At 43.4% G+C, this 22,928-nt stretch overlaps 1 protein-coding gene across 1 annotated transcript in view; it reads right to left on the reverse strand.

Annotated features, from left to right (window-relative positions):
* Positions 1-22,928, reverse strand: part of LOC127582541 (protein unc-13 homolog A) — a 261,016-nt gene that overhangs the window by 6,573 nt on the left and 231,515 nt on the right. Inside the window, exons 36-38 of the mRNA XM_052037881.1 lie at positions 17,013-17,093; positions 13,251-13,398; positions 397-489 (exon numbers count right to left, since the gene is read on the reverse strand). Coding sequence (XP_051893841.1) covers positions 397-489; positions 13,251-13,398; positions 17,013-17,093 — 322 coding nt within the window. The remainder of the gene's footprint in view (positions 1-396; positions 490-13,250; positions 13,399-17,012; positions 17,094-22,928) is intronic.

A 22,928-nucleotide genomic window follows, 5' to 3' on the forward strand; every position in this document is an offset into this window, starting at 1 on the left:
GACGGTAGATACTGACGCACTTTTTCCTCTGTTAGCAGAGTCTAAAGCTTTGGAGCAGACTTTCAGGATAATTGGTCTCTTGAGACGAGAAGATTGTTCTCCCCCCAACAAATGGTTGTAAATCTATAAAGGTCGTGAATAGTCATTCATTCAATGTATTTGAGGCTGAGATCAAAAGCTGCATTAATATTTGAAGTCAAAAGATGTGTGGATTGTGTGGCAAAGTGGACTTGAGGCACAGGGTCAGCTACAATCTTAATGAATGATGAAACAGGAGCAAGGGATAGTGTGCTCTACACCTGCTGATTATTATGAATGCATTTGTTGGTAAAACTTAATGTTTTTTTGACATGAATAGCAAGGTTTGGGGCGTGGATGATGTTCATTACAACCAACCTTTAACTGTGACCTTGTGTTCTCCAGTTCCTGGATGTGTGAAAAGCTCGACGTGGACAGACACTTCTCCCACTGGATCATCCACACCAGATCCTATAAAATTGCAAAAACATTTAAAAGGCCATTTAATAGTAATTATGAACTCTATGTAAAGCATTCAGTGCAAAATTCACTATGTGCGAAGTGAGCCCCAGTGAAAGACTAGTAACTAGGACAGCCCATTGAGTTACATGCATAAACCTAACCAATTAAAATACACTTTCTCTCCCTCCAACCCAATGCAAGCAATGTTTCAGCCATCATAATGCCACTGGTTCTGTTTTGGTGAGTTTGATGCAATTAAAAATAACAGACACCAGTTTACATTCGAATCTGCATGACAAATGCATTAATTCAGTTTGTTGGGAGTTGGAATTCAATAAGGGTGACTTCAAAATTACACAATATATTCAAGCCAAATAGTGATATGATTTTAAATAAAAACAATAGATTTTGTAGATCTAAGAGCTTCTGCTCCTCAAAAGATATTCAAACCTTGATTTTCTTTCTCTCCTTACAAACTGAATACATTATTTCAGAGGAAATTCCATTTCAGGTTCTTGCAGAGACCTTTTTCTTTAACCCAAATGAAAAAGTCCTCCCTAATTATAATTGTAACAAGCAAGTCACTACATTGTGTGTTGATTATCTGTAGAAAGCTGCTTGCTGCAAAAAACATGCACAAGGACTGCTCAGTGTGGGTTGCTTAGTACTATATTCTTATGTCCCACTTAGGTATCAACTCAACAGTTGTTTCAAGTCCAGACATTCTAATGCTGCCATTAATGGCAACATTAAGCTTAAACATACCCTTTTCAGGATAAACCTCCTCGCTATGGGTAAACCTAATACCCTTCCCACCATGCACTGAGTTGTGAAATCAAAGCCAGACGGTAGGCGAAAATGAAAAGAAAAAGAAATTGAAGTGAGAATATGCACAGAAGACAGACGTATCAGTTGTCCTAATAAACAACTTTAGACAAATGAAGATTATCAGAAAAAAGTTCTAGACATTGATTTTTGAGCCAAAAATTTGTAAAGGTCAAAAACAACAGACAATCTGAACAAAGTTTTGCTACCTTTATAAAATCAATAATATAGATTTGTTCATGTAGTGGTGTTAGAGTTGATGTAATATTTAAAAAAGCTAGATAGTAAGATATAATTTGGAATATTTTAGTGAGCACAAAAAATAATGAATCACCTGTTTTCCAGTTTTATTCAATTGTGCATGTTATTCTGAATGACCCTACAGTCTCTCAATGTTTCAAGAGGCCTGATGATCTTGGCCCTACCACCATTCGAAATACTTAGCACTAGTTTGAGAAAACATTGCAGATAATCCAATATAAATACTAACATTTCAGATTGTCAAGAAATATTTTCAATCATACAATAATGTTCACCTACATCATTAAGAAAATCAATTTGTAGAGACAATGTGACTCACTACTGTAGATGGGTATTTCATCTAAAATCTTAGCTTTCTTTTTATATATTAAATCATTGGATGTGAGCATAACAGACAGCTTGTATTTACTGCCCTTAAATTGCCTGATTCACTGTATCATTCCAGAGGACAGTTAAGATTTAACCACATTATTTGTGGATCTGGACTCTGGAATCACTTATGGGGCAAGGGAGGATAAAAATGGAAGATCTACTATCCTTATCAAATGTTTGCCAGAATATTGTAAAAAGCTTTGTGGTTCACAATTTCATGTTCACCACTGCTGATACAAGCTTTTTATTCCAGTTTTATTTAATTACCTGAATGTAGTTTTCATAGCTCCCTTAGTGGACCATTAATCTACTAATATAACCACAATGCTACCATGCTCTTCATCCCAGTTTTACTTGGTAAATTTGGGGTGATCATGAAAATTCAGAGGGGTTAAGAGTATATTTATTACTATAATGGATTAGAATTTTAATTTGAAAATTAAATGGAAACCATGAAATATGGGTTTATTGCAAAAAAAGTTACATCAGCTACATAACAAATTCTATTTTGTACATTTATCTCCTAACTTAACATCTACAAAAACAAATTCTTAGATATAGTTTAAAAAAATGCTGAAAGTTAAATTTTCAGTGGGAAACTGTAAAATGAATCAGCATTACAACACAGGACAGGAGAAAACACATACTGCACATTAAGACATTACAATTACGTTTTTGCCATAGTCATGGGATGCAAACAAATTCTGTACTAAGCATGATTACATTCAATCATGTTTTGGTTTACTTTTTTTTGTCTCCACCCACTAACACATTTATTTCAGAACCAATACGATTTACAATCCATATTCAATATTCTGTTTGCAAAGAATTGGCATGTAGTACAATTTGATGCAATAACTGAATACATCAATATTGAAATGCAGTGGACACCATATATAAAACAAATAATTCCACCACCTACTTAGAAAAGAATTTGCATTTCATATAGGATGATAATGCCTGCTAAATTGCCTCAATATACCATTAAACTTGGGCACAACATACTATAATGTACAAGTGTGACCTTCATTATGTATTGGCATCAAATGGAGATAACCAGTGCCACTTAATACAGAATCAAAGGTGGACTTGTGCTTACAAATTAATAACAGAAGTATAGAGACTAGCCAATCCCATTTATTATTTGAATCCAAGAAAATATTTATTCCATTGAGGCAGATCGTTAAATGACAGTTAATGTGATTGCCACCATTGTAAACTATGTTTCCTATTTATTCATCTGCAGTCTTCAATACTGCTATCGTCTAGTCATGTAGGACTGCACTCTGGTTCCGTTCTTATCTATCCCACAATAATCCAAGAGTGATCGGCAAGGATTTCTCTTCCTACTCCTGCACTATTAACTCTGGTGTGGTCAAGAATCTGAACTTTCCCCCTCACCCCCACCCTGCCTTTTACAATCAAATGCTTCCGCTAGCAGCATTATCCAAAAACAGTTCGGAGACCAAGCCCTAACTCAGCTCTATCCTCTCAAACTCTCCACTGCCCGATACTTGTCTGACATTCAATCCTGGGTGAGCTGTAAATTCCTCCAATTAAATATTGGTAAGACAAAAATCATTGTTCTGAGGCCATGCCACAAACACTACCCCACTCCCTGGTAGCTGTCCAAGGCTGAAAAGACCATTCACGACCTTGTCATCTGAACTCAGGATGAATTTCAAACTACCATCACTAAGATTGCCTACTTGTGCCTCCATATCATTGTCCAATAGTGCTCCACCTTAACTCATCCAATACTGAAACTCTCATCCACGATTTTGCTACCTCTCTACTTAACTATTCCAATGATGATCTGGTTGCGTCTAACTTTCCATATTCTTAACTCATCCAAAATTCTATAACAAGTCCCGCTATTATTTGCGCATCCTTCCAATTCTAGCCTTTGACTTCCTGTTTTTTATTGCTAGACCATTGGCTGCTTTGTGCAGCTGCCTGGGCATTGGAGCTCTGGCATTCACTCTCTAAAGCTGTAGGCTCAATAGACTCCACTGCCCTCTTGTTTGCTGCCAATTTTTTGGTATAAGTGCAAGGTAGGACTGCAACTCACTAAATCACCTAGTACCATACCTCTATTAATTTAACTGACTTACTTCCAGTTAAGTTCCTGTTATACTAATAATCAGTTATTGATAGCTGCTCAGTAAATGCAGCTTTAATCTCCTCCATCACATTCATCATTTTTGTTATTATCCTTATTTATTAGTTTTAATGGGAAAAAGTTAAAAATAGTTTTACTTAATTCAAAGCTGGAGTAGAACAAAATGGTACAGCATAATATCAGGCCTAACCAGTTGATTGTAAAGTTTTAACTCAATTCTGAAGAGGTTAAGTAAAATTAGAAAATATTTTTTGGTTTAATACAAGTTTCTTATGAACAAGCTGGTCAGAAACAAATCTCTGTCTATAAGCACATGCTGCATTTTGAAATGCATTATAAAACCATTTGGTTTCATGGCCACTTTTATAATAGTTCAGTCACTGGAGGAAAAGACTACTCTGATGTTGATGCCACAAAGGTGTATTCTATATCACAAATACAAGCTTCTAACTGAAAATAGGATAAAAAAAATCAATTCAAATATTTTATTTCCTAATTGACCATAAATGAAAGGAGAGGGTTGAGGCCTTGGAGACAGGTTGATCCAAAATCATGTCAGTCTTGACAATGTATACTACGTTTTTCTAAGTTCTTTAGTTTCTCAACCAGGCCCCCAAGAGTACAAGAGTAAATGGGCATTTCACCAACATGCTCTGTATTTACAAAAAAATTGAGTTTTCAGGATTTTTTGACACCATAAATGTAATCTTTAACAGCTACTGGAGACGTGGATAAACTGAGCTGTAGATATGAAGTTTTATCCTGAGTGAAATATACCAGCTGCCCTGCTTATCCAGTAGCACAGCTGCTCCCATCTGTTTATCGCCGATGATCTCTTTGCTCAAATAAAATATTTAGGTTACGGGGAAAGTGTTGTGGAATTGGCACATATTAGGATCTGAGCATTTATATAACTTCTGTTTCACTTATCTGTTGACAAGGTATTGAAACAGTCCTGGAGTCCAAAATATGAAACTACTTAATCTATGTTAGCCACTCCATGCAGATTCTAAACACTTTGCTTAAAAAAATGTTACTGAAATCAGCTCTTACGGATTTCTTCAGGCTCCCTTTGCAGAAGTACCGAGAAGCCCTCCAGCCACAATGTAACTCACATTTACAAAGGTGGTAGCCTTGAAGATAACTGGCATGAATGAACGTTATTTCTTGGACTTTGGAGACCAGGAAATGAGAGCCTCAGCTGTCTTGTGGTAGGTGACCCTCTCATCCAGCTGCATTGCAGCAACATTCACTCAGATAGGCTTAAAATTAGCAGCATGCTCAAATTTAAGTTTACAAATGATAACCTTAAATACTTTCACCTTGATAGTTCTAATTCACCATAGGGCCTTTCATAGTGCAGCAGAATGAAAACAATGTGCCCTTAGAGGAGGATATCACTCACCCAGAGGGTGCAGGACATGTACTTTGCAAGCTTCAGCTCAAATACTTGCTCAGTGAGTCTAGCAAGAAGGATAGTTTAAGTTGGTGACTTGCATTACAAACAAATGGGTTTTGGTGAAGAAGAACTTTAATCCAGACAAGTGTGAGGTGTTGCATTTTGGGAGGTCAAATGCAAGAGGAAAGTGCACAGTAAACGACAGGACACTTACGAGCGATGAAGTACTGAGGGAACTTGAAGTGCAAGTCCTTAGCTCTCTGAAAGTAACAAAACAAGTGGATAGGGTGGTAAAGGCAGCGTATGGCATGCTTGCCTTCATTGGTCAGGGTGTTGAGTATAAATGTCGGCAAGTAATATTGCAGCTGTATAAAACTTGATTGGGCCACATTTGGAGTGTGCAGTTCTGGTCATCACACTACAAGAAGGATGTAGAGACTTTGGAGAGCGTGCAGAAGAGGTTCACCAGAATTTTCCCTGGATTGAAGTGTATTAGCTATAGGGAGAGGTTGGACAAACTTGGATTGTTCTCTCTGGAGCGTCAGAGGCTGAGGGGCGACACAATAGAAGTATAAAAAATTATTGAGAGGGTAGATGGACACTGTGGCCCAAAGTGCCTGTTCCTGTGCTGTACAGTTCTAATGTTCCTGCTCTTCATCCAAAGCTGTGACTTCTCCAACTCGTGCCCCCTTCACTCACTGCTGCACAATGTTGTGCAGAGCACAGAAGGCCATCATTCTGGAGACCAGACTGCTGTGTAACGAAGGGCACCTTCAGATTGCTCAGGGCATCTAAAGCTGATGGTTTGCCATATTTTAAATGGCTATCACTTGTATCTAAGCAACCAGCTGATAACTCTGCTTGAAGACATGACGCATATGGAAGGAAAACTGCCACAGGATAAAGGCATCATGGCAGCAACCCAAATCTTGTGTATCCATGCAGAAAGATCTACTTGCCATTCCAAACCAGCTGCTTGTTGGTGGATTGGAAGCCCTTCCAGTTGATGAGGATCTCTGTGATCCGAAGGTGTCCCCATTGCTCTGTATGTGCAGTCAATAAGCACATAGATTTTACATGGATCAAGCCAGAGTTTCAAACCTGAATGCCCACTCGTTCTGACTACTTCAGCTGCAAGCCAAGTCAACATAACTGGCTATGCTGGGAAAGGAAATGGCAATGGTCGGTCATCTGATGCATATATGCAAGACTGTCCAAGAGATATTGCATTTTCTCCAAAAGTGCCCTAGAAGCTTCCTGAGATAAAGCAGTTAAGGGCAGTGCTAATTTATTGCCACTATCATCAAATTATTGCCACTATCAAATGTAAAGGGACAGTACACAGTTAATGGCGGGACCCTTAACAGCAGTGATGTACGGAGGGATCTTGGGGTCCAAGTCCATAGCTCCCTGAAAGTGGCTGTACAAGGCATATGGGATGTTTGCCTTTATCAGTCAAGGCATTGATTTCACGAGTCAGGAAGTCAGCTTTATAAAACTGGTTTGGCTGCATCTGGAGTACTGCATTCAATTCAGATTCAGATTTTAGGAGCCGTGAGGTATTGTTGCAGCTAGATAGGTCCCTGGTCAGACCCCACTTGGAGTATCGTGCTCAGTTCTGGTCGCCTCACTACAGGAAAGATGTGGAAGCCATAGAGAGGGTGCAGAGGAGATTTACAAGGATGCTGCCTGGAATGCGGAGCATGCCTTATGAAAGCAGGTTGAGGGAACTCGGCCTTTTCTCCTTGGAGAGACGGAGGATGAGGGGGGGACCTGACTGAGGTGTATAAAATGATGAGAGGTATTGATAGGGTAGATAGTCAGAGGCTTTTCCCCAGGGCTGAATTGGTGGCCACAAGAGGACATAGGTTTAAGGTGCTGGGGAGTAGATATAGAGGAGATGTCAGGGGTAAGTTTTTTTTTACTCAGAGTGGTGAGTGCGTGGAATGGGCTGCTGGCAACGGTGGTGGAGGCTGATACGATAGAGTCTTTCAAGAGACTGTTAGATAGGTACGTGGAGCTGAGTAAAATAGAGGGCTATGGGTAAGCCTAGTAATTTCTAGGGTAGGGACATGTTCGGCACAGCTTTGTGGGCCGAAGGGCCTGAATTGTGCTGTGATTGTTCTATGTTCTATGTAGAATGGGAAAGATGTGGAGGCTTTGGAGAGGGTGCAGAAGAGGTTTACCAGGATGCTGCCTGGATTAGAGGGTATGGGCTATGAGGAAAGGTCGGACAAACTAGGGTTGTTTTCTCTAGAGCAGCGGAGGCTGAGGGGGAACATGATAGAAGTTTATAAAATTATGAGAGGCATAGATAGCGTACACAGCCGGTATCATTTTCCCAGTGTCGAAATGTCTAATACAAGAGGGCATGCATTTAAGGTGAGAGGGGGCAAGTTCAAAGGAGATGTACAGGGCAAGTTTTTTTTCTTCCCCATACACAATGGTGGGTGTCTGGAATGTAAGGTATCTTTATTAGTCACATGTACATCAAAAAAAACAGTGAAATGCATCTTTTTTGCGTAGTGTGTTTTGGGGCAGCACGCAAGTGTCGCCACACTTCCGGCACCGACATGGCATGCCCACAACTTCCTAACCCGTATGTCTTTGGAATGTGGGAGGAAACCCGAGCACCCGGAGGAAACCCACACAGACACAGGGAGAACGTACAAACTCCTTACAGACAGCGGCTGGAATTGAACCCGGGTCACTGGTGCTGTAATAGTGTTATGCTAACCGCTACACTACTGTGCCTACCCTACACTACGGTGCCTGCCCTGGGCTGCCAGGGGGGTAGTGGAGCCAGATACAAAAATGGGTGTTTAAGAGGCTCTTAGATAGGCACACGAATATACAGAGAATGGAGGGATATGGGCACGTAGGCAGAAGGGAGTTAGACATCATTGAAGGGCCTGTTCCTGTGCTGTACTGTTCTATGTTCTAGTAAAGTGTGACTACCCTGGCCTAAGAAGTGGACAGATCTTGCCCTTCCTGTGCACCCCCAGCCATGTGTAAGTCAGCATCTGACTCCTCCGCCTGAGCCTCCTCAGACACTGGTATTTTAACACGTAGAAGAAATTCAGCCAGGTAAGGGAGGTTTGGACCTCCTGCCAACTGGACTGTTCTGATGATACTCTTTTTCCCGTGCCATTGAAGATAAGTAAATAGCAGCACGTTGCTGTTTCTGAGGTTTCTGAGCCCCTGTAAATTGTAGCCTTACACTGGGGTCCACAATATTGTCATCTAAGCAGCACCCATAGTGAATATGTCCACCGGCTGCGATAATTTTTAAAAAAAATTTGTTACACAGCCTGTGAATTTGTTTATGCATTACACCACAGAAGTAATCACACCAGTCCTACTCCCTATTTCGTTTCCCTCCAACTTATTCTCTCACGTGCCCATCAACTCTCCTTTGATTTGTTTGCTGCTTACCTGGGAAAAAACAGAAGAAGAAAATCTTTCATTGAAAGAAAATTCTTCCCACTGAAACTGAAAAGGATAGCTGAAAATAAAGTCCAATAACATTAAGCCCATTTGCCCCTTAGCTGCTTGTGAAAATTTAATCTGACTTTCTAAGGGGATTTTCATTAACATCAGAAACCTTTTCCAGTATAAGACTTCCTCAAATGATGTCAAAAATAATATAAAACCTAATATTCATCTCATTCATCTCCAGCATGGCTTTCCATCTTGCTGGTCTGAAAAACTACAGTGTTTTATACCAGTGGAAATAAACTGATTTTACTTGCTCAGTTTCTCTTGGAACCACACAAATTAAAGGGTAGACATTGATCAGATATTACAGAGCCTTTCTTGCATCTTCAATGACTTTTCTGCACTTCATACATTAGTCTATACCCAACACTTGCTGGATGCTATGGAAATGGAACAGAGGTATGAGAGCCAACACAGGCAGCCACAGGGACCATGTGGGAGAAGGTAGAGAAGGGATTATCACCCAGAGTTCACCGAGATCCATGCTCATTGCTAGATTTCCCTGATTGGCACAGATTGGTCTTCACCAACAGTCCTCACTGATATCTTTGAGTCTCCTGCAATCTCAAATACAGGCCCACATATTACTGGACTACTTTGTGGGGGTCAAGGTCACGACCTTTCACAATTTCTGCACCTCAGAGTCATTCCAGACTACTGCTGCTGATCTATGCCACATCTCACAGCACAATGCTCACCACTTCGTTAGAGAGATCACCCAAGCTCCATAAAGGAGGAGGAGGGAAGATTTCATATACTTTTCCTCTAGCCCAGAGGATAGGCAGAGCACTCACAGGAATTTGCTAACACTGCAAGTTTCCTCAAAAGGAAAACATTCACAGATTGCACACATGTTCATAGAATCATAGAAATGTACAGCACAGAAACAGGTCCTTTTGGCCTTCCTCATCCTTGCCGACTGTGATGTATACCTATGCTAATCCCATTTGCTTGGATTAGGCCTGTATCCCTCTCTTTCCTATCCACGTTTCTGTGCAAATGCTTGTTGTATTATTTACAACCCGGCCACCTGCTGTCAGGAGTACCCAGCTGTTCTGATCCTACCCCCTCTCACCTTAAATAGTGTAATAAATTGGCATTAATAATCTGCTGTTCCTCCTAGAAAAGGAAAGCCTGGGTTGGACTTTTATCAAGATTTCCTTCAGCACGATCTGGTAATATGAACTTTAGCTACATTTAGCCGCATTTAGTAGTGAAGTTATTTTCTCTATTATTGAATTTAAATGACTGACTATATGCTACTGTTACCAAAGTTTCAAACATTTTGCTGCACCTGGTAAATGTTAAGGCCTGGAGTATCAGCCGGATTGTTTTGCACTTTTCAGCACAATCTGCCTAAGAACTCCGTAACTGATACAAGTAGTCACTGATTTTTAGACATTAATTGTATTGAGAAAAAACTGATATGAAAATATCTTGGTGCAAGCAGATCCTGTCCACAAAATTGGCCATAACCTTCAGGTGAATTCACGGGGGTACTAAAAATGATTTTGGATCTTTCGGATTCAAGGTGTGCTTTGAAAGCATTTGGATGATTTAAAACAAAACTTGAGAATCTACCATGATCCAAACTAAGTAAAGATGATGGTTTAGAAATCAAATTACCTACATCTAATGGATTGATGCAAGTTGGTTACTTTTCATGAGAAATACATTCCTGCATAATTGATCAAATTTAACAGGTTTCTATTCTTACATATAATTAAGTAATCCTGGTTACACAGGTGATACGTTCCTGAAAAATATTATACAAGTTGGCCATTAAGATTATGCAAAACAGGGAGACAGAGAACTGGTACCAACATTTGATAATCTTAATTCATAATGAAAGGATATCAAAATACAAAATGATGGAATTACTACTGTTATTAAAGCCCTTGCTCACAACTGTATGGACTGTCTGTAGAGCTTGTTGCCATAGGGAAATCTCCAAGCTGGGGAGAGCTGTACAGCAAACACAGAGGGGGAGTGGAATTGGGGGGGCATGGGGAGCGGGGGAGAGAAGGCACCTTCCATTGCCTCTGATAGGAAGTGATGAGACTGTAGCATTCAAGCAGTCTCAACAAATGGAGCAGCTACTGCCAATCCCCAGCTATGCTTCACATCTCACAGCCAAGTGACCACACCATTTGCCCCAACCCATCCAACACCAGCCCCAATTGGCAGCCTCTCCACACCAAGCCACGGGATGATTCATTGCTGTGGGTGTTCAGTGTAGGGCAGGGTTTTACACCAAGTTCCTGGTATAGTAATGCACAGCAGCGGGGAGGACAAGGATTTGCACCAGGTTCCTGGTGCAGTAGCACTGTCAGTAACCTCTCTCTATACAGGTAGTACACTGTATAATGCTGTAATGACCTTTTTCACTTGTGCTGTCACTCCTGAGAGCACATCCCAATTGGTAAGCTGGGTACCAGTGTATAACATAAACATGAAGGTAACATTTCAGAAGCATTATACAAGGTTCACTGCATATGAATCAGCATAACTGGGATTCAAATGTATTTTAAAAAATAAAATTTAAAATATTTACTTTCTAAAACACTGCTTGGCTGCACTGATTCAAGCAGATTCTCCATTTGGCAAAATGAAACTGGGAAGATGAATGATAACAAATTCAAAATGGGTTCAAATTTGCTGAATATGCACTGAAAGTATAAATCTCATCCTGGTGATAGAACAGGTGGTTTATTTTTTTTTAATATTACTTGGGTCAAATTATATAAGTATGTTCTAAAAATATTCAGCATACGACTTTGTGCAGAGCAAGTAGATTTTACACGTGACTCTTTTTCTCTCAATCTATGCTGTTTGATGAGCTGAGTATTTCTAGGATCCTGTGCTATTTCAGACTTCTAAACAGTATTATTGCTCTAGCATTGTGAAGAAAACGTTGGGTCTCACTGCTTCCATTGATTCTCAAGCAACCATAGGCAAGAGCCTCCTTTTATTAGCACTGTTGATTTCACGTTTGCAAAAAAGCACAAGCAACATACAACCTAATGAACTAAAAACATGTTGTCTGCAAGTTAGATTTTTGTACAAAAAAAAGCTGATGAGCATAGTGTACTCAAGGAAAGAATGTCTAGATAAATATTGTATGAACTGTCATGCTTTATAAAATAAATTTGACAGCATCATAAGACTTTAAAATATAACTGTTTCAGCTTCTGAATGGCACAATGACTTAGAATACTGGGACCCTTGATGATCATAATGTTGGTACAGGTTTATCAACTATATCAGATTGGATTATAAATCTGTAACATATCTTAGATTTCCTCTCTCCACAGGGCATGCTGAACATTTCCTGCATTCTCTTTTTAGATTCCAGGTTTCAACAACAGCGCTGAACTGCATTTCACAGCTTTAATGCATCCCTTTGTTTGTTTCCTGCCTCCCTCTAATTCCTCTCATTAATCTATTAACTAGATACAGGTCCTCCCCAGCTCATAAATGGCCGACTTATGTACAGCCTGTACATACAAACAAGCATTTGGGAGACCGGACGGATGAACTTGCCGGTCACTGCAGGCATCTCTTGCTGTGTGGGAACTTGGTTGGCGGCCACATTCCCAAATTGTGAACTGTTCGGATTACGAATAGTTGACAGGGTTCTGAACAATTCACAGCAATGGAACCCTGTCATGACCTGGGGAGGACCTGTCATTCCATAAACATTGAGATCACCTGGTCAATCCTTATCTCATCCCATCAGAGATAACCTCTTTTTCCTGTCTTTGGGAACCCCACCTCATCTGGCCTGTGACTCTCTCTGCAACCCAAAGCTAATTTGTTTTGATGAAGGGTCCTCAACCTGAAATGCTAACTCTATTTCTCCCTCTACAGATGCTGCCAGACTTGCCGAGTGCTTCAAGCATTTTCCTTTTTTAATTTCATATTCCTTGCATCTGTAAGCATTGATTTTCATTTACTGTGGACATCTAGTGGTTTCCTGATGAAAATGAGTATTCTAGTCCACTGATAAAAGTCCATATTAGATAGTCTTAACTGTACTCTTCGAGACACTTTGCTGATAATGTAATAATGAATACTTCCGTACAATTTTATTGGATTTGCAAACCAGGAACAAAGATAAACAATGGCACTTCAACTATATATGTTATGCAGTCACAATGATTAGTGCGCGATCATCTAAAAATATTCAACTGCTGCAGAATACACATTAAAAACAGGTTTAAACAGTAGGTAAGGTAATGCCAACTAATGTACATCTAGCATATAAGAAAGACTCATGGAAGCAGTACTCACCCTGAGATGACTGAGACTGAATAAATGTTTTAATAAGGGTGTCAGTAGCCTGTGTGTACAGCGACAGAGCATACCGTAGAGACTGCAGATCAGGGCTCTTTTCTAAAAAGGTCTTCTTTAGGCCAACTCCACCCGCATGGAAATATTGCTAAATCATGAGAGATTCTTAATCAGCTCCGAAAGACATTAGAACTAAAAGTTCTTCCAAGATACAATTTCAGATTTAGTCAATCATAATATCAGAGGATCAGATTTAGTCAATCATAGTATCAAAGTGTGAATTAGGCAAACACATGGAAAAAAAAGTTATTAATAATGCGGACGTAGGAAAATGAAATTACAGTAAATGAAAGTAGCATCTAAACAGCTCCTTCTGGGCTTCCAACTAGACTTTGGGTTAATGTGGCTGATACAAAGCTACTAATGATAATGTAAAAAGCCAGCAGTAAAATAACTATTTTCATATAACATAAAACAGGTTAAATTATTTTAATTGAGATCCACTGCTCTCCTATGCTCCCTTAAACTCTTCTTCCAAATAAATTTCTTCATCCAGATTCATGGCCACACTTCTGGTCTTGCTTTTCCTTGTAACTTGTCTCTCCCCACGTGTCAAACACAGATAAAAATCACCTTTAATCATTTATTTGATTCACAGTCTACCTTCTCCGTCTTCTGCCTGCTAACCCTATCACCTTCTCCCTCTGCCATTGGTTAACACTGTTTTTCCTAATTCACTCACAAAAGCACTTCAAAATCCCTTTCCCCAATCACCACTTGCATCCACCCTAATCATTCATAAAGACACAAGAAACAGGAGCAAGAGGAGGCCAGTTGGCTTCTTGAGCTACCTACACCATTCAATAAGATCATGGTTGATCCAATCTTGGACTCAACACCACTTTCCCACTCCCTTCTCATACTCATTGACTGCCTTGTAGTTTAAATATCTAGCATTCTTTGCCCTGAATATATTCAATGACTCCACCATCACAGCTTTCTGTGGTAGAGAATTCCAAAGATTCATAATCCTCTGAGAGGAGAAATGCCTCCATTTCAATCCGAAATGGGCAACCTCTTATAGGGGACCCACTAGGGGAAAGCTCTTCTCTGCATCCACCCTGGATCTGATATGTTTTAATAAAATATACACCTTAAATTAATAGGTAAATTGTTTTTTTATTGTCACATCTATTGAGGTACAGTGAAAAACTTTGTTTTGCATGCCATCCATTCAGATCATTTCAACACGACAGTACATTGAGGTAATTAATACAAGGGGAAAGCACTGACAGAACGCAGAATAAAGTGTTACTGTTCCAGTTACGGAGAAAGTGCAGTGCAGACAGACAATGACGAGGTAGATTGTGAGGTCAAGAGTCCACCTTATTGCATTAGGTGACTGTTCAATAGCCTTATAACAGTGGGACAGAAGCTGTCCTTGAGCCTGGTGATACGTGCTTTCAGGCTTTTGTGTCTTCTGCCTGATGGGGGGGGGGGGGGGGGGGGGGGAAGTGGGAGAAGATAGAGTGTCCGGGTGGGTGAGGTCCTTGGTTATGTTGGCTGCTTTTCGGAGGCTGCGAGAAGTGTGAACAGAGTCCATGGAGGGGAGGCTGGTTTGACAACCCTTCAAGAAGCACATCGTTGGCTTAAAACCACTTTGTGATGTCCTTAGGTTCTGAAAGGCCAACACATTTGCACTCCTGTTTTCCCTCCTCATTCTCTTCACCCCCTCCCCTCCCACCCCTATTTACACTATGATGAAAGCATTAGTGGATCAACTCTTTGCAGAATGAAGGGCTATCACTGGTGGCTGGGTCTTTAACTCTGACTTTTTGTCCCAATGGATTGTTTGCAGGTGAACTACACACTGCTGGGGGAGATCTGCAACCTCTTGCATTCTTCCATACTCCAAAGATAATACACATCCTCAATTCTCTTCATAAGTCAACATTTTCATTCCAAGAATCATCCTAGTGAACCTTCTCTGTAATGCCCCCAATGCAAGTACATCCTTCTTTAAATTGGGAAACCAAAACTGTACGTACCACTCCAGGTGCGGTCTCACCTGCACCCTATAAAATTGCATCTAAACTTCCCTACTTTTATACTCCATAAGGGCCAATATTTCATAATTACTTGCAGTACCTGCCCATTAACCTTTTGCATTTCATGTACTAGGGCCCTAGTTGCTTTTGTACTCCAATATTTTGTCGTTGCATTCTATTTAAATAATAATTCTTTTTTTTTTCCATTCTTCCTTCCAAAGTGGACGACTCACATTTTCCACATTATACTCCACCCGTCAACTTCATGCCCATTCACTTAACCTATCTTGCTTGCTTCCCTACCCATTTTTGAATCATCAGCAAATCTGGTTCTAATGCATTCAGTCTCCTCATCCAAGTTACTAACTTAGTGTATAAATAGCTGAGGACCCTGAACTGATACCTGTAGCATCCCCCTAGTTACTGACCGCCAATCCAAAAATAAGTCATTTTTCCTGACTCTCCAGTTACCTTCAACTAGTTATTTTCCTATCCATGCTGTTACTTTCAACCATATGTTCTTGCCTTGTACAGTAACCTTATGGGTGTCATCTTATCAAAGTCCAAATACACTAGATCTACTGCTTCCCCTTTATCCACCCTGTTTGTTACATCTTTAAGGAATTCTCACAAATTTGACAAACATGATTTCCCTTTCAAAAAACTATGTTGAGTCTTATCTTATGGTTTTCTAAGTGTCCTGCTGTTTACAGTATGTATATGCTTTGAAGACTTAGTGTAATCATTCATTGCTGCATCCAGCCGGACTACATAAAGCACTAACATATTCTGCATCAGGACCACCTTGGAATGTAACGATAACACCAGCATCCATTCTGTACTACAAAGCATCCTCTTAAATCCCTTTCCTCTGCTTCTACAGCTTCACATCCAATAATATTTGTAAAAATATTATGGATTTCTTGATCATTATGTTTCGGATAATTAGTTCAGCTGTCTCTTCCCTCCCTGTTCTAGCCCATGAGGCAAAATTTCTTCTGGGTCCTCCTGTTCTACCTGTGAACATACACTCCTTTAGTTTCTCCAAATATCTTTTGGAGCTCAGCCTGTCAATGAAACCTGTCTCCCACTTCCTAGAACACTATTGCGCAAACTCAGAGTGCATCAAACAAAATCTCTCTGAACTTGAGACTAGGAGAAAAAAAATGTTTCATGGCCTATATTGTTTGTAGCTTCCACTTCACCACAAAATCTTCAAAATAAACAAAAAAATAATTTAAAAAAAAACAATTAAATGTAATACTTATGTTGTTGTGCTGAAAAAAAATTAAATTAGCAAAGATAACTGAAGGGACAATTAGCATGAAGTTACAGAAATCCAAGTCTGCAGTTGATCAATTTCAAAATGGTAGATTGCCTAATGTTCAAATTAACAAACATTGTACCACTGAAGACTGAATAAATAAAATGGGCCCGAAATATGTTATTAACATTGCAATTTAATTACATGCAGTTACTATTCTACCTAAGGGATATGTAATGTTGCACTGCTATTTTGTTTTGTTTAGGAATTTCACCAAATATTTCACATTCCTGAACTTCCTTTACGCATTTAATCTTGTTAATTTTACTTTTCTGTGTGGAGTTTCTATATTGAATTATGCTGCTTATAAAGACTTGTCTATAAGTACTATATACCTACACACATAAATTACAAGCACAAAATGTTTACTGAAATACAAGTATTGGTTACCTTAATAGTATCAAGTGCGAGTTCCACTACAGCACACTGCTTGGGAGAAAGACTTTTGGCTTCTTCTCTGACCATATGATCCTGAAAAATACCATCAGACATAATAATTCAGCATAAAATAATTAAAGCATGTATAACAGCTTTCAACATAACTTAAAATCATATCACTAACACAACCTCTCACACTAATTTTGACCATTTCCTTATTTTACAGATAAGCCTATAGATCTTTTTTTTAAGTATTGGGTCATTATTTTCTACATACCAAAGGTATTGTTGAGTATGTAATTCAGTTGCCTTTTTAATATCATCAGACATTACCATGGTAACATTAGAAAAGGTCACAGAGTTCAGGAGGGGCAAGTCCATGAAGAGATTTATCTACAAGAATAAGAATTTTGCATTTGGACACGTTGGGGATCAGGAGCAAATGTAGCTCAGTGAAAAAACAAGAGTCATGGGTTTAAAACAAGCTCTACCTGCAAGGAAACTAGCAAAAGAGCACTGTAATATGATTTCTGAAGTGACAAGAGTTTAGTGTTTTTTGGTATGCAGACAGTGTGGGATGAATATGGCTCAAGTAGATCTAAATTTTATTAGCACTGAGGCAAAGGTGCTGGTGGTGTCAAGCTCTATAGAGCATAGAAGCAGGCCCTTCAGTCCACTCTGTCCATGCTGACCGTCATGCACCTATCTACACTAAACCCAATTACCAGTCTGCAGCCTTCTATGCCTTGCCGATTCAAGTACTCATGCAGTTTTCATGTCATCTGCAAAGTTACTAATCATACCTCCTAATTTTGTATCCAAGTCGTTAATGCATATAACGAACAGCAAGGGTCCCAGCCTCATTCCCAATGGTCACAGGCATCCAGTCACAAAGACAACCCTCCACTATCACTCTCTGCCATCAATTTTGGAGTCAATTCACTAACTTGATTTGCAACCATGGGCTCTAACCTTTGAACCAGTGTCTTGCCAAAGGCCTTACCAAAATCCACATCAACCAACTGCCCTCATCCCATAGTTTTGTAGCGGTTGCTACCGCGGAATAAAACAAGACTCTACTCGGAGGATTGCCAAACAGAACTGGTTTATTTTCCCGCCTTGCGCGGGCCCTTTAAGGGAGAATGTTCCCGCTCAAAACAACCGGCAATGACGTAAGTCCTACATCATCAGGACTTTCCCGCACGCGGGTTCTCCCCGTCGCTTGGAAAGATGAGGCCCGCCGCCATCTTGGGCCTCGTCGCTCCGACGCCACGTGACCCGACTGCCGAGCCGGTTCGCCCGACTAGACGGTGAGTCGCCACACAACCCCCCCCCAGAACCAGCGAGACAGTCCCCAAGGTCCGTGGGCTGTGCCATCTGCCGCTTAGGGGGGCGGCCTCTGCGTCGCAGCGTGGCAACCTCGACAGGCTGTTGCAGATCCAAATGGGCCGGTTTGAGGCGGTCCGCCGTGAAAACCTGTTCCCTGCCTCCAATGTCCAAAATAAAAGTGGATCCGTTATTCCGTATGACTCGGAACGGTCCCTCATATGGTCGTTGCAATGGTGCCCGAGGTGTGCCCCTGCGAACGAAAACAAACTTACAGTCCTGTAGTTCCTTGGGCTGGCAGGATGGGGCTTGACCGTGCCGTGAGGTGGGAATCGGGGCCAAGGCGCCAAGCTTCTCGCGCAGTCTTTGTAGGACTGCTGGGGGTTGTTCCCCTTGGTCCCGAAGGGCAGGTATGAAATCCCCGGGGACAACTAGTGGCGCCCCGTATACAAGCTCAGCTGACGAAGTGCGGAGGTCTTCTTTGGGGGCAGTGCGTATGCCGAGCACGACCCAAGGCAGCTCGTCAACCCAGTTAGGACCCTTCAGGCGGGCCATCAAGGCCGATTTCAGATGGCGGTGAAAACATTCCACCAACCCGTTTGATTGAGGATGGTAGGCCGTGGTGGTGTGCAGCTGCGTCCCTAGCAGGTTCGCTAATGCAGCCCAGAGACTGGAAGTGAATTGGGTGCCTCTGTCTGAAGTGATGTGGGCCGGAACGCCAAAACGTGAGACCCAAGTTGTGAGCAGCGCCCGGGCGCAGGAATCAGTTGTGATGTCAGTCAGGGGGGTTGCCTCAGGCCACCTCGTGAACTGGTCCACGATGGTAAGGAGGTACCGGGCTCCTCTTGAAACCGGCAGAGGGCCCACGAGGTCGACGTGTATGTGGTCGAACCTCCTACGGGTAGGCTCGAACTGCTGTGGTGGGACCTTGGTGTGTCGCTGGATTTTTGACGTCTGGCAGTGCGGACAAGTCCTGGCCCACTCACTGACCTGTTTGCGCAGGCCATGCCAGACAAACTTGCTGGCGACCAGTCGGACAGAAGATCTGATGGACGGGTGCGCCAACCCACGTACCGAGTCAAAAACGCGTCTCCGCCAGGCTGCAGGGACTATAGGGCGGGGCTGACCAGTCGCAAAGTCGCAAAGTAGGGTCCACTGACCTGGACCAACCAAGAAATCTTGGAGCTGCAGACCCGAGACTGCGGTTCTGTAGCTGGGCAGTTCATCGTCGGCTTGCTGTGCGTCAGCTAGGGCCGTGTAGTCGACACCCAAGGATAGGTTGTGGATGGTTGGTCTGGAAAGTGCATCAGCAACGACATTATCCTTTCCGGAGACATGTTGGATGTCAGTTGTGAACTCGGAAATGTAGGATAAATGTCTCTGCTGACGAGCTGACCAGGGATCGGAGACTTTGGAGAAGGCAAAGGACAGAGGCTTATGATCGGTGAAAGCGGTGAAAGGCCTGCCTTCTAGAAAGTATCAGAAATGCCGGACCGCCAGATACAGCGCTAGAAGTTCCCGATCAAAAGCGCTGTACTTCAGTTCGGGCGGTCTAAGGTGCTTGCTGAAAAATGCCAAGGGTTGCCAGCAGCCTTCGAGTAGCTGTTCCAGTACCCCACCCACTGCGGTGTTGGACGCGCCTACCGTGAGGGCAGTCGGGACGTCAGTCCTGGGGTGTACCAGCATCGTGGCGTCTGCCAGGGCGTCTTTGGCCTTAACGAAAGCAGCCGCAGCCTCGTCAGTCCAGGTGATGTCCTTGCCCTTACCAGCCAGCAGCGAGAACAGAGGACGCATGATACGGGCTGCTGCAGGGATGAAACGATGGTAAAAGTTGACCATCCCAAGGAATTCCTGTAAGCCTTTGACTGTGCCGGGGCGGGCAAAATGGCGGATAGCATCCACCTTGGCGGGTAGGGGTGTTGCCCCGTCGCTGGTGATTTTGTGGCCGAGGAAATCGATAAAGTCAAGTCCGAATTGGCACTTGGACGGGTTAATCGTGAGGCCGAAATCGCGGAGGCGGGAATACAGCTGGCGGAGGTGGGAAAGGTGTTCCTGGCGGTTACGGCTGGCGATCAGTATGTCGTCCAAGTAAATGAACACGAAGTCCAGGTCTCGGCCTACCGCGTCCATCAGCCGCTGGAAGGTCTGCGCGGCGTTCTTAAGGCCGAACGGCATCCGAAGGAATTCGAACAGGCCGAATGGGGTGATAATCGCAGTTTTGGGGACGTCATCCGGATGGACCGGGATTTGGTGGTATCCCCTAACGAGGTCCACTTTGGAAAAGATGTGGGCCCCGTGTAAGTTCGCTGCGAAGTCCTGGATGTGAGGGATGGGATAGCGGACCGGGGTGGTGGCGTCATTCAGCCTGCGGTAGTCGCCGCAGGGCCTCCACCCTCCGGTAGTCGCCGCAGGGCCTCCACCCTCCGGTGGCTTTGGGGACCATGTGCAGGGGGGAGGCCCAGGGGCTGTCTGACCTGCGAACAATCCCCAGCTCCTCCATGTGACGGAACTCTTCCTTTGCCAGGCGGAGCTTGTCTGGAGGTAATCGTTGTGCTCGGGCATGAAGGGGTGGCCCTGTGGTAATGATGGTGTCGTACCCCGTGTGTGGGCCTAGAATTTGTAAACGAAGGTGCCAAAATCGATGGGAATTCGGCTAGGAGCTTGGCGAAATCATCGCCAGAAAGGGAAATGGAGTCCAGGCGCGGGGCTGGTGGGCTGATTTCTCCCAGGGGATAGGTCCGGAGAGTGCTAGAGTGGACTAACCTCTTCCTTCGCAGGTCGACTAATAGGTTGTGGGCCCGAAGGAAATCGGCTCCTAGGAGTGGTCGGGCGACGGTGGCAAGGGTAAAGGTCCAGGTAAAACAGCTGCCGCCAAAGTGTAATTGAAGCGTACGGGTGCCGAAAGACCGTATCGTTGTACCGTTGGCGGCATTGAGTAGAGGACCTGGCGGCCTGTCACGAGTGTCGCTGCCTGTCGGGGGCAAAATACTGACCTCCGCTCCAGTATCAACGAGGAAACGCCGTCCAGATTTCTTGTCCTGAACGAAGAGGAGGCTCTGTCGGTGGCCAGCCGCCGTAGCCATCAGTGGCGGCTGGCCCTGGTGTTTCCCTGAAACTTGCAGGGTGGGCGGCATCGACGGGCCTCCGCACCCCACCTCTGATGGTAGAAGAACAGCTGGTCACCCGTGTCGTCGTCTGCGTTCCTGGGGCATGGCTGCTCGGTTGCTGGGGCCGGGCGAGGCGGGCGTTGGGCTCGCGGCCTGGTGATTTGACTGACGGATGAACCGCTCTCGCGCTTGGCCCTCCACAGGACATCTGCCCGGGCGGCCACCTCACGGGGGTTGCTGAAGTCGGCGTCAGCTAACAACAAGTGGATGTCATCGGGGAGCTGTTCGAGGAAGGCCTGTTCGAACATCAGGCATGGCTTGTGTCCCTCGGCCAATGCCAGCATCTCATTCATTAGGGCGGATGGGGATCTGTCCCCCAGGCCATCCAGATGAAGCAGGCGGGCGGCGCGCTCACGACGGGAGAGGCCGAAGGTCCGGATCAAAAGGTCTTTGAAAGCCGGGTACTTATCTTCCTCCGGAGGCGACTGGATGAAGTCTCCAACCTGGGCGGCTGTCTCCTGGTCCAGAGAGCTAACCACATGGTAGTACTTTGTGGAGTCGGAGGTGATCTGCCGAAGGTGGAATTGCGCTTCGGCCTGGTCAAACCAGACGCTGGGCCGAAGTGTCCAAAAGGTGGGCAGCTTGAGGGCCACTGCGTTGGCTGCTGCGCTGTCGTCCATTTCGCGGGTCCAAAAGCCGTTTGGACCGTCGGGGTCACCAATGTAGCGGTTGCTACCGCGGAATAAAACAAGACTCTACTCGGAGGATTGCCAAACAGAACTGGTTTATTTTCCCGCCTTGCGTGGGCCCTTTAAGGGAGAATGTTCCCGCCCAAAACAACCGGCAATGACGTAAGTCCTACGTCATCAGGACTTTCCCGCGCGCGGGTTCTCCCCGTCGCTCGGAAAGACGAGGCCCGCCGCCATCTTGGGCCTCGTCGCTCCGACGCCGCGCGACCGGACTGCCGAGCCGGTTCGCCCGACTAGACGGTGAGTCGCCACAGTTTGTTAATTAAAAAAAAACTCAATCAAATTAATGAGACAGGATCTCCCCCAAACAATCCCATGCTGTTTATCTGTGATTAATCCCTGCCTTTCCAAGTGTAGATTAATCCTGTTCCTCAGATTAATTCCCCCAAATAACTTCCCTACCTCTGATGTTAGATTCACAGACTTAAAATTACCCAGCTTATTCCTACTGCCCTCTTGAATGAAGGTACCACATTTGCTGCACACCAGTCATCCGGCACCTCACCTGTGGCCAGTGAAGAGCTAAAACGCCTGTCAGTACCCCTGGAGTCTCCTCTCTTGCCTCCCATAGCAGCATGGGATACATCCCATCAGGCTCTGGGGATTCATCCACCTTTATACCGCTGCAGAGCCAGTTAGACAAGGATGCTGAATTAAATAAATTATTATAGCCTCTCCTAAGGCACTGCAAGCTGCTGGAAATCCTGCAGTTGTTGGTGAAACGCATATTCAGCAAAGAAGATGTC

This window comes from Pristis pectinata, chromosome 24 (genome assembly GCF_009764475.1).
Source record: "Pristis pectinata isolate sPriPec2 chromosome 24, sPriPec2.1.pri, whole genome shotgun sequence".
Lineage (NCBI taxonomy): Eukaryota > Metazoa > Chordata > Chondrichthyes > Rhinopristiformes > Pristidae > Pristis > Pristis pectinata.